We start from the raw sequence: 12286 nt of genomic DNA, 5'->3' as shown, positions 1-12286 counted from the left end.
GGCAGGGAGACTTAGATTCTACTCCTGACCTTCCCAGTCCCAACTGGCCACTGCTGCGCAAGTCCAGCTCTAAAATGAAAGAGCAAATTACATCCTTCAACCTCAGTAGTTCTCCACCTTGGCTGTCCACTAGAATCAGCTGGGGACGTTTTTAAATCCTTGTGCCTGGACTGCACTCCAGACCAATTAAATCAGTATTTTTTAAAAAGCTCTCCAGGTAAATGCCACTGTACACTAAAAGTTGAGAACTGTTTCAGGCCAGGGTTTTTCAAACTTTACAGACGTGATAACTACCTGTATTAGCTTAAAATATTTTCTCTGGCTCTGGAGTGATTCTAACATACCATTTAAAAACATACACTATTTTAACATCTCGGAAGGCAGGGTGATCTTCTAGTCAGTGGCACCTAAGACTTGAGGAAACACAGAAACCAGCAACCCAGGTGATTCTTAGGATTAGGTAAGTTTAGGGGAAAACAGGTCCCTAGGGCAGTGCTTCCCAATCTTTAATGTCTTTAGAGTCACCTGAGATCTTGTTAAACTGTGGATTCTGAATCAGAAGTTCTGGGTTAAAGCCTGAGATTCTGCATGGCTAATGAGCTTCCGGGTGATCTGATGTTGCTGGCTCTTGATCCACATTTTGGGCAACAAAATTCTAAAACATCTCCACCTGAGGAGGCTCCACCAGCAACACTCATTTAAGTAAACTGAAATAATTGGCATAGAGGAGTACAACCTGTGGAGTCCTAAATGTCTGTGAGGCAGTTGCTAGACTGCACCCTCATTTTTCCCCCAGGAAAGGGCAGCTGGGATGAGAGCCAGAAGGAGAGAGAGCTGCCCCAACCTTTGAGAAGCCAGAATCTGGAGTCCAATTTCCCAAAGAAGCAGAGTTTGTTGTGTGAGGCAGCACAAACCCCACACTGAATACCAGCAAAGTTCATTTATGAAGTGAGGTTGGGACTCAGCTAGCTTTAGCGGGCTGAAGGGAAGCAACCCCATTCTCTTCACCATACACCCTTTTCCTACATTTATTCATTCACCAAACCTTTTGATCCACGAATAAACTACAAGTTCTGAGAGGTTTAAAGATTTGGTCCGTTGAGCTCCAGGGGGAGAAATGCAGTGAGGGAAAAGATTTGTAAAACGACATACAATATGAAGTGATAAGTGCTAATAACAGAAGTACAAAGAGAGGGGCCAGTGCAAAGGAACAATGCTAGTAGCTTCCTGGAGCAGCAGCCACTGCGGGAGCTGAAACATTCCTAATCTTCCCAAGGAAGGGCACCACCCAAAACAAATTTCCTGGCCAGGACCAGCCTATGGTAAACGAGTATGCTTTGATACCCTGAAGCCCTTGAAACCAAGACCTTATAATCTGGAGGCTCAACATAAGGAATGCTTCCTACATATGTGCCCGTAATCTCTAGCTCTATGATGCAGATAAATCCAAGGAAGCAAGAGACTTTCAGGGGATGAGCCCCTTAAAGGATGGAAGTGGTTGTGCACCCTATCCTTCTGTCAGAACCCAGCAGATCATTTCCCTGGTTATAGAAACATTTGAGTCTTTACCCCTTGCCATATTGACAAAGCTCTTAATTGGCTTGACCTATGACATTGCTAGATATAAAGGCTACAATCCCTAGACTAAGAAGTAGGTCTCCAGTTGGAGTAGGGAGTCTCGGTCAATGTAGGCAGAGTGCAAGACCCTACAGCCTGCTCTCTCACCTGGCATCGTACAGACCAGCTTTTAGGGGAGCCAAGTTGGGATACTCAATCCCAACTTTTTTCCTTCTCTTCCATCTCACATACAGGAAACCTTACGAGAGAGGCTTAGGGGCCTGAAAAAGCTGACAAGACGGCAAATATGGGAAGTGGAGCCAGTGCTGAGGACAAAGAACTGGCCAAGAGGTCCAAGGAGCTAGAAAAGAAGCTGCAGGAGGATGCTGATAAGGAAGCCAAGACTGTCAAGCTGCTACTGCTGGGTGAGTGAGGTGGGAAGATGAGCCAGAGAAGGCAGGGGTCCTTCCTGCTTTCCTGAAGGGTCGGTGGGTTCTACCTCACCCCATGGAAAGGAGGGGTGGCAGGTCATTTTTCCTCTCCTCTACACAGTCTCAGGCTAGGGGATCAGGAGATCTAGAGCTGAGTTAATATGGGGCCTAAACAGCCACCCCAAGGGGATCCAGAATGCCAAGGCTATTCCAGAGTTTTTCTACTCTTGAGCGAGGAATAGTGCAAGGGCCACCATGAACCCACCCATTTCCAAATCTAACCAAACCTAACACATCCTTTTGGCTTCAAGGACCCTGGACTTGCAGACTGTACCCAATCTGCAGAGAACTCTAAGCCAAGAAATCAGAAGAGAACAGGACCTTCCCTCACCAACAGGCTCACAAGTCCCACCATACAGTCAGTGCCAACAGTCCCAGAGATAGTCCCACTGGTTTTTGCCAAGCATAGTGGTTCCTTCTTGTTTTCAGTAAAAATTTGGGAAGTAGGGGGCCCTGAGGAAGGAGGAATGGTGTCTTTATGTACAGCAGTCCCTTCCTGGCTCTCTATTCAATAGCTGCCTGCAAAGCCCCTGCCAGATGGAAGGTTCATCAACTTGATTAGCTCCTAAGCAGATCACTGGTCTGTGCTGAGAAAATAAAAGTACCTCAATTTGTCAGGGAAATTGATCATGGCTGTAAATAAAACCAAGACAAGAACATCTGAGACACATGGCTTAGGAAAACAAACCACTGGTACCACAGAAGTAGGGTAGCTGGAGCAGGTAGGGTCTATGTAGCAGAAGATTAGATGCCTGAGCTGGGTTTCCAAGCCCCCATAAGGGATCTGGGAGCTGACGCACTAGGTTAAGGTGCCTTCTTTTCCCCCAGCTGATCTGTGGCACAGTCGTAAGGACATACTAAAGAAGCATATCTCTGTAAGCTGGACCAGACTCTAAGGAGCCCAGGAGGTTATGCAGGGGGAAACAGAGATGGTGGGGCCACTGGGAGATCTTTTAAGCCTAAGCAGATTTCTTCTAGATTCAGGATAAGCTGCTTAGAGGGAACAAGCACAAGCGAAATAGGAGGTCGTCAAGGCATTAGGGTAGTATAAACTCAGTACTAGAAGGTTTGAGTTTTTGATGGGGAGAGCAGAGTGTGAATGAGGACATTAGGACATGTTAGTCAATAAAGGGAACCCACTTAGCCCCATCCAAGACCAGGCTAAGCAACATGGTGAAAACCTGTCTCTACGGGGGGGAAAAAATGGCCAGATGCAGTGGTGCACACCTGTAATCCCAGCACTTTGGGAGGCCAAGACGAGTGGATCTACCTGAGGTCAGAAGTTTGAGACCAGCCTGGCCAACATAGTGAAACCCCATTTCTACTAAAAATACAAAAATTAGTCAGGTATGGTGGCATGCGCCTGTAGAGTCCCAGCTACTCAGGAGGCTGAGGCAGAAGAATTGCTTAAAACCCAGGAGGCAGAGGTTGCGGTGAGCCAAGATAGCACCACTGCACTCCAGCCTGGGAGACAGAGCAAGACTGTCTCAAAAAAAAAAAAAAAAAAAAAATGTAGTCGGGCATGATGTCGCACACCTGGAATCCCAACTACTCAGGAGACTGAGGTGGGAGGATCACTTGAGCCTGGGAAGTCGAGGCTGCAGTAAGCCGAGATTGTGCCGTTACACTCCAACTTGGGCTACAAACCTGAGACCCTGTCTCAAAAAAAAAAAAAAAGGGAACCAGCAAGGTGATGAAAATATAGTTATTTTGGTGAAATGATCCAGCTCTCTCCAATCCTACCCCAAGGTCACTCTCCTGAGTCAAAAATAGGCAGAGAGGAGAAATGTTAAATGACTCCCCCTGAATCTGTTAGTGGTTTTCAACAGGGAGATTTTGACTCCCCGTGGTCATTTGGAAATGTCTGGAGACACTTTTGGTTGTCATAACTAGGGAAGTGGGGTGCTATTGGCCTCTAGTGGGTAGAGGCCAGGAATGCTGCTGAACATCCTACCATGCATGAGACAGCCCAAACTAAATAGTACTGAAGTTAAGAAACTGCTCTAAATCCAGGTTGAATGGCCTGAGCTCAAGCCTGCCAGAAATTGAGGGCAGCAGTCATCCCTATGTGTTCTCCCCTAACAAGACCCCCAAGCAAGCAGTGGCTCTTACTTCTCCCAGGCCATCTCCTGGAAGGCTGAGGAGAACTGGTGGAAATTGAAAGCATAAGCGTTTTTCCTTCCAGGTGCTGGGGAGTCAGGAAAGAGCACCATCGTCAAACAGATGAAGTGAGTAGAAACAAAGCCCCAAAGGACTGAGATAGGGTGAAGAAGTCAGTACAGCCAGTGGAGGTATTCAAAGTGAAAGGCTCTTTAGCCTCAAGGAGCCCAGGTATAAAGGATCTGATTCCAATGCCCCTCATCTGTACCCCTTGTCCCTCACCCTCCACTTTGAGAAAGCAGTAGCAACAGACAGATAGGATTCTTATGATCCTTTAAATACCCCCAAATTCCTAATCCCTTAGGTCTGGTTACTCAGGTCCAGCTAAGGACAGAGTGTCTGCCCCTTGCAGGATCATTCACCAGGATGGCTATTCACCAGAAGAATGCCTGGAGTTCAAGGCTATCATCTATGGAAATGTGTTGCAGTCCATCCTGGCTATCATCCGGGCCATGACCACACTGGGCATCGACTATGCTGAACCAAGCTGTGCGGTATGTGATTACTATTATGTGGTTAAGGGTGGAAGCAGAAAGGCTAGTGAGAAGAAACATACCAGAGGCCAACAAACTGTATGGAAAGATGGGTAAGAAAAATAGTAACTAAAATCCCACCTGCTGAGTTTCAAATCTCTTAATGCAGTCCTGGAGAAGTAAGCAACCTCCACCCTTATTTTTACCGGGTCAGGGTCTTCCTCTCTCGCCCAGGCTGGAATGCAGTGGTGTGATCAGGGCTCACTGCAATCTCACCCTCCCAGGCTTAAGTGATTCTCCCACCGCAGCCCCAGTAGGTAGGACCACAGGTGTGCACCACCACACCCAGCTATTTTTAAAAATTTTTTTGTAGAGAAGGGGTCTTGCCATCTTGTCTAGGATGGTGTCAAACTCCTGGCCTTAAGCAATCCTCCTGCCTCAGACTCCCGAAGTGTTGAGATTACAGGCGTGAGCCACTGTGCCTGTCCTCAAGCCCTACTTTATAACAAATATTTACAAAATAAAGCTGCTCACAGCTTCCTCTGCTTTTTTACTTTATCTTACCATTTAAATTGCTACCCTTGGGTTCCTGGCCATGGAACTTTTGTAAATGAAATCCCTACTTCTAGTACTGGCCTTTTTCTAGCTTTCAATCGCTGAAGAACAAAGATGATGGGTCCCTGTCTTCTATCTCGTCTATTTCATGGTCAATCTGGCCTTTACATTTTCAGTCTCTCTGCAGCAGAGGACCCACGTTTTGTGGCAGTAAACTTTCAGACTAAGGATGGAAGCCAGAAACTCCAGAGAGGAAATACCTGGGACCCCTGCCTCACTTTAGACACACCCTAGGGCTGGGTATAGTGCCACCCTCTGCATCTGGGGAGCATACTCAAAAACTCATCAGTATGTTTTCTTACATAGAAGTTTCACTGGATACTGCTTCCATCTTAGGTCTTCGTAGTAATGTAAAATGATTTCCATTCAGCAGTATTCCCAGAAGCCTCCTGGAAAGCTATTACTCCTGTGAAGTTCTTAACCAGGTTTCTGCATTACAGGATGATGGGCGACAGCTCAACAACCTGGCTGACTCCATTGAGGAGGGAACCATGCCTCCTGAGCTCGTGGAGGTCATTAGGAGATTGTGGAAGGATGGTGGGGTGCAAGCCTGCTTCGAGAGAGCTGCAGAATACCAGCTCAATGACTCCGCATCTTAGTAAGACTCTGACTGGGGAAAGGGTGGTTGATGCTTAAGCAATCTTCTAGCCAGTCTTCTCGCTGGTTGGGAGAAATCTCACCCAACCCAAAATTTCAGGCATTGAAAGCTGGAGACCCAGACTGAATTCAGCCTGTGGATCTGTTTTGTTAGGCTTCAGCAATGTTTTGAATTTAATGCTATGGGGAGATCTGCCACAGTTGTCATTTTATATTGCTTTACACTGGCTCACTACAGCCTACAAGGCTGAAGATGCAAAATTCAAAAGAGGTGTTCTGCCTAGTAGCCCTCAGCCCTGTTCTCTTAATTGAGGTGTACACTACGCCTCTCATTCCAGAACCCTAAGATAGCCCTGCAGTTCTGTCATACACTCTCGCAGAAGTAATGTGATTCATGATGGCTCTTTCAGGGCAGAATTTTCTATCTGGTAATCTAGGATCTACTTAGGCCGCTAAGCAGAAATGAGTCTGCTACACCTAGAGTATCTTATCTCACGATGCCAAGGCAGGGGACACAAACAAGGGCAAACCAAGGGAAGGTGGTCAGGAATTAGTACCATCATTGCAAAGCTGCTTCCAAAAAGCCAAGGGACATAATTTATCAATCCTACCTCAGACAGTATGGGATCATAGACAAGTATGGGCTTCAAAGTCAAACCTGAGTTTATTTAACCTAACCATCTGTCTCCTAATCTTGTAATAATGCTATCACTTACTGTTCCCAGAGCACTCAAAGCCCAGTCACTGCTAGGTGTATTGTGTATACCATCTCAAGGCCCTTTACCCATCTACGCAGTAAGACCTTAAGGTAGACGGTACCTTTCTAATTAGCCTCATTTTATACATGGAAAAACTGAAGTTCAGAGAAGTTAATTAACTGCCCAAGGTCATGTAGATAAATAGCAGAGACTGCATTTGCATTGGGCTGCTTGACTACAAAGCTGAATATTTTTCATAATACATCACAATTTCTCTTGACCCTATCCAAGTATTTAACTCTTCTGAATTTCTCCATCTGTAAAATGGGGATATGAAACTTGATGGCTCAGGAGTTTAAACGAGAATCTGAACATCAAAATGCCTGGCATACGATAGGCACTTGTGTTACTTGTGCTTCCCTCCTCCTCTCAGTCATCTCAGTTCACATCTGCCTTCCTCTTGCCTTTTTTTTTTTTTTTTTTTTTGAGACGGAGTCTCACTCTGTCACCTAGGCTAGAGTGCAGTGGCGCGATCTTGGCTCACTGCCAGCTCCGCCTCCTGGGTTCACGCCATTCTCCTGCCTCAGCCTCCCCAGTAGCTGGGGCTACTGGCGCCTGCCACCATGCCCAGCTAATTTTTTATATTTTTAGTACAGACGGGGTTTCACCGTGTTAGCCAGGATGGTTTTGATCTCCTGACCTTGTGATCTGCCTGCCTCGGCCTCCCAAAGTGCTGGGATTATAGGCGTGAGCCACCGCGCCCGGCTGCCTTTAAAAAAAAAAAAAAAATTCTTTTTTAAGGTAACTTTCAAACATACAAAAGTAGAAATAATATAATGAATTACCTTCAACAGTAATCAACTCATGGCCAACCTTATTTCTTTTTACCTCCATTCCCTACTGGATTATTTTGAAGCAAATTCCAGGTATCATTTCATCCTAAAAATGTCATTATGGATCTCTAAAATATTGACCCTTTTTATAAAAAGAATATGATCATACCCAAATAGTTAACAATTCCTTAATAGCATCCAATATCACCAAGTTGGTGTTCAAATTTCCCCAGTGATCTCGAATGTTTCCTCCCCAGTTTGATTCAGGACATAAACAAAGTCCATGTGTTGCACTGGTTCATGTCTTTAAAGTCTCTTTCAATTTACTGCCTCTTGATGGAACTTTTAGCACCCACTGAAACCACTAAATCTCATTCAAAAATCTACAAAAGCTTGCAGTCAGGGTAAACCCAAGGAAAACTTATCTAACTTGATTTAAATGCGCTGGAACTCCTGCCTCAAATGGGCTTGTCCCTCAGTCCATCCCCCATTTCCTCTAGTTAATGACATATGAAGGTTTGAAGGAAAGAATCCTAAATTTAACAATATGGCTTCTAGTCCTGATTTCTATCACCAAATTAGCTGTGTGACTTTGGGTAAGATAACTTTTACGTCTCTTAGCCTTGTCTGTGGAAAATTTGTCATTGATGCTAGTCACTTTTCTCTAGCTACCTGAACCAATTAGAACGAATTACAGACCCTGAGTACCTCCCTAGTGAGCAAGATGTGCTCCGATCCAGAGTCAAAACCACGGGCATCATTGAAACCAAGTTTTCCGTCAAAGACTTGAATTTCAGGTAAGTGCACGGTTCCCTGGGGCATCTCGGATACACGTGTGGAACCCTGAAAAGGGGCACAGGCAGGCTTCTTGGCCTTTGGTGAAGCCTAATCTAAATTACTGTTCTGCTTCTCCCCGTTTTCCTCTCCCACTTCACGGGGTGACCATCAAAGGCATATAGGTCGTATGTTGGGCATACCTATGAAAATAGCTGCTTCTTCCCTCAGGATGTTTGATGTGGGAGGGCAGAGATCAGAGAGAAAGAAGTGGATCCACTGCTTCGAGGGAGTCACCTGCATCATTTTCTGTGCAGCCCTCAGTGCCTATGATATGGTGCTGGTGGAAGATGACGAAGTGGTGAGTGGCCTTTGCACCAAGCAGCTTTGGTAGAACAAGTTCTCCCCATGACCCTTTCTCTAAGCCTTGTGTCACTCTACCGCCCCAACTTAGGTAATTTCAGTCTAGCAGCCCTCCAGCAGACCAATCAATGTCTCATGCAAATAATTCTAGAAAAACCACTTCTTCTGCAGGTTCTAGATTAGGATTTTAGAGCTCCAAATTTACTGAGAGTGAGCTTGGTCTCAAATTAGACATCTAAGTATCACTTGGACATCACAAAGCTCATAAGAGGAATTGAGTGCAAAGAGATAAGGACCATCAACTAGGCAAAGCAAAGGAGTTACACTTAGTACTCTCCCAAATTGCCTAAAGAAGGAGATGAAAATGACAGAACAGAGAAAATAACATACGATATGAATCTTCATTGCAACATAATAGAAGGGTTGAACTAGTAACCCCACTTAGAAGGCTAAAAATGTACTGTCCATAGGAGTAAGGAGAGACTGGCAGACCAGCTTTCTCTCATGCCAATTAAATTGGCAGCTGGAAGACTACCCAAGAGTGGTTCTCTTTAGCCTGTAGAATTCTGTAGGACAGGAGTTCTACAGGACAAGTGTTAGAGCCCAGCCAGTTTCTGAATTTGGGAAAGGTTAGAGGTTTGAAAAACATTAATTTCACCCAAGCATCTGCTTTCTGAATTTGGGAAAAGTTAGAGGCATGAAAAACGTTAATTTCACCCAAGCATCTGCTTACAAATGGAGGTCCACAGCTTGTTGATGACCTTCTCTGAATTTGGGAAAGGTTAGAGGCATGAAAAACGTTAATTTCACCCAAGCATCTGCTTACAAATGGAGGTCCACAGCTTGCTGATGAAAGGGATACTCCTATCCCTTGCCACAGCTTGTTCTCTTCCCTTCCCTTTGGTAGTTTTAACTTCACATTAGAGCACTCTGAATATCGTCTAATCAAAATGTCTTACAGACCTATTCACTTCCCATCTTTAACCCTAAAGATTAGAGTCTATGAGACTTTCCATCTTTAACCCTAAAGTCTATGAGTCTATGAGGTTTATTAAAGTCTATGAGACATTAATAAAACAAGTCTATGAGACCTTAAAGGGTTTTACAGGAGTATTGTGGGGAAAAAGCCACAAATGGGATTGTTCTTGCTTTATTAGATAAGCAGACTGAACTCAAGTCAGCTGATAGCATACTTCAAAACCCTAAAGACCTGCTCCCTAAAAGCAGGCTTGGCTGGGGCAACGGGCAGCCTCTGCAGATATGTAGGACGACTTCTCGCTAAGTAGCAATCAGAGAAGGAAATGAGAGAGCAGAAATGCCTGTGGTATGGCACTGGGAAATTCTCTAACCCTCACCATGTGGCAGCAGGACCAAAGTGGCCCAAACTGAGATCTGGGACCCCATGAAAGAAGCCTATCAAAATCATCCTGGAGATGCATATGGGCACATGCTAACTTGGGCCTGTTTCAACCCATTATCAGCACTACTTATAAAATGTAAAGTTCTCAGTTGCACCCTGGCTGCTAAAAATCTGCATAACACATATTATAGACCTATATGCCAGCTACTATCATGGACAATATACATATACAATCTCATTTAGCTTTCATGATAACCCTGTAAGACAGGAAAACAGACTCAGAAAAAGCTCAATAATTTTCCACAAGTCACACAGCTATTAGAAAGATAGGGAACTAGAACGATCCCACATCTCTCTGGCTTTACTCTGGTACATTAAAAAGAGATAAGCTGTTCTCTGTCTTGCTTTTTACATTTGGAGCACTGGTCTCCAAGGGGAACAAGAGCAGGAAATAGGTAGATATTCTGTAAGCCAAATCTGATATTTCCAATGGTGTTTCCTCTTACTAGAATCGTATGCATGAGTCTTTGCATCTGTTCAACAGCATATGTAACCACAAGTTTTTTGCGGCTACTTCCATTGTCCTCTTTCTCAACAAGAAGGACCTCTTTGAGGAAAAAATCAAGAAAGTCCATCTCAGCATTTGTTTTCCAGAGTATGATGGTAAGTGTCAGGGGCTGGAAATAATAATAATAATGCCTTTTAGTAGTGAGTGGCAATTGTCTCATTTTTTAGGCCAAGGTGACATAAAGGAACTTAAGGGAGAATCTTGGGCACAGTTACAGGGTTTAAATTCAGATACTCTGGAATACAGCAGGCATTAGATGCAGGAGAGCCACTGACTTCACATGATAACTACTGAAAACCAAAGGTGGAGAGACACCTCTCCTCAATTTCTTTTCAACTAAAGTGAGAAACACTGGAGTACAATAGAGAACCTCCAAAAATAGGCCCCCAACTGCTGTTGTCTAACAACATTTCAAGGATCAAGTCAATCACCTGAAGTGAGTCAGCAACTAACAAGGGTACATTTATTCTACTTTTTCACTATTTTTCTGGAAAACCAGGTAACAACTCCTATGATGATGCGGGGAATTACATCAAGAGCCAGTTCCTTGACCTTAATATGCGAAAAGATGTCAAAGAAATCTACAGTCACATGACCTGTGCTACAGATACACAGAATGTCAAATTTGTGTTTGATGCAGTTACAGATATTATCATCAAAGAAAATCTCAAGGACTGTGGCCTCTTCTAATCCTCACCATTCCTCAGGTATAAGTTCTATAAACAGGTTTGGAATCTGGGTAATTAAAAACAGAAAATTATAGTCAATATACCATGACATGAAGAATGAATCCATTCTTTGGAGATGGAGTATACCTGACTGCAACTGTGTTTCATACATTCTTTTCAAAGTGGGATAGCTATTGCAGCTTAAAGAGCACAGGCCAGTAGTTAGAAGACCCCCCAGGTTCCAGTACTGGTTTTCCAACTTAATAGAAAAATGTGAATGCTTTATTTCTGAGTCTTGAGTCTTTCAACTATAAAATGAAGATGACTTCCCTACCTACTTTACAGGGTTATTCTGAGGAGCACGGACATAACTGAAGGGAAGGCACATAAAAACTGCTTGTGCAGGCCGGGCACAGTGGCTCACGCTTGTAATCCCAGCACTTTGGGAGGCCGAGGTGGGCAGATCACGAGATCAGGAATTTGAGACCAGCCTGGCCAACACAGTGAAACCCTGTCTCTACCAAAAATACAAAAATTAGCTGGGCATGGTGGCAGCGCCTGTAATCCCAGCTGCTCAGGAGGCTGAGGCAAGAGAATCACTTGAACCCGGGAGGCAGAGGTTGTAGTGAGCCAAGATCGCACGCCACTGCACTCTAACCTGGGCAACAGAGCGGTCTCAAAAAAAAAAAAAAAAAAAAAAAAAAAGCCTGCCTTGTGCTTAGGGTCACAGAAATAAATCCTATATAAAAGCTGCCATATATTAAATTCAACACCTGGTTTTTAGAATAAACGATTGCAACAAACTATTCCAAGCAAAATAGCAAGGCTTCCTATAGTCTGTAAAAAACTAGTATTAACCAAACCTAAATAAACCTGCCATTCCCTTTTTACTAACAGACCTCTATGTGCCTTAGCTCAGAGATCTGGATCACTGGATAGGAGATGCGAGTTTGTTAGTTTCTAAGGCACGTCCCAAAATGATCATCTTTATCAAGCAAACATTATCCCTCTGCCCCCAGGCTATCAAACAGACCTTTCTCTCTACAAATGTTTCTTAGCTACATAAGATACTTCCTGAATAAACTTAAGAGGACATCAAATACTCTCATTTAGAGTATTAATGATTGTA

General features: G+C 44.2%; 1 protein-coding gene across 2 annotated transcripts in view; it reads left to right on the top strand.

Annotated features, from left to right (window-relative positions):
* GNAT2 (G protein subunit alpha transducin 2) overlaps positions 1-12286 on the top strand; it is a 17667-nt gene extending 5381 nt beyond the window's left edge. For both annotated transcript variants that reach the window (XM_063624546.1, XM_063624545.1), the window contains exons 2-9: positions 1812-1982; positions 4234-4276; positions 4561-4702; positions 5737-5894; positions 8093-8221; positions 8430-8559; positions 10431-10584; positions 10989-12286. In XM_063624546.1, the coding sequence (XP_063480616.1) occupies positions 1865-1982; positions 4234-4276; positions 4561-4702; positions 5737-5894; positions 8093-8221; positions 8430-8559; positions 10431-10584; positions 10989-11179 (1065 nt within the window). In that variant the 5' untranslated portion in view covers positions 1812-1864 and the 3' untranslated portion in view covers positions 11180-12286. The remainder of the gene's footprint in view (positions 1-1811; positions 1983-4233; positions 4277-4560; positions 4703-5736; positions 5895-8092; positions 8222-8429; positions 8560-10430; positions 10585-10988) is intronic.

This window comes from Symphalangus syndactylus, chromosome 12, assembly GCF_028878055.3.
Source record: "Symphalangus syndactylus isolate Jambi chromosome 12, NHGRI_mSymSyn1-v2.1_pri, whole genome shotgun sequence".
NCBI classification, from domain to species: Eukaryota; Metazoa; Chordata; class Mammalia; order Primates; family Hylobatidae; genus Symphalangus; species Symphalangus syndactylus.
The sequence above is the reverse complement of the archived record's forward strand: the minus strand, read 5'-3'. Positions and strand labels throughout refer to the sequence as shown.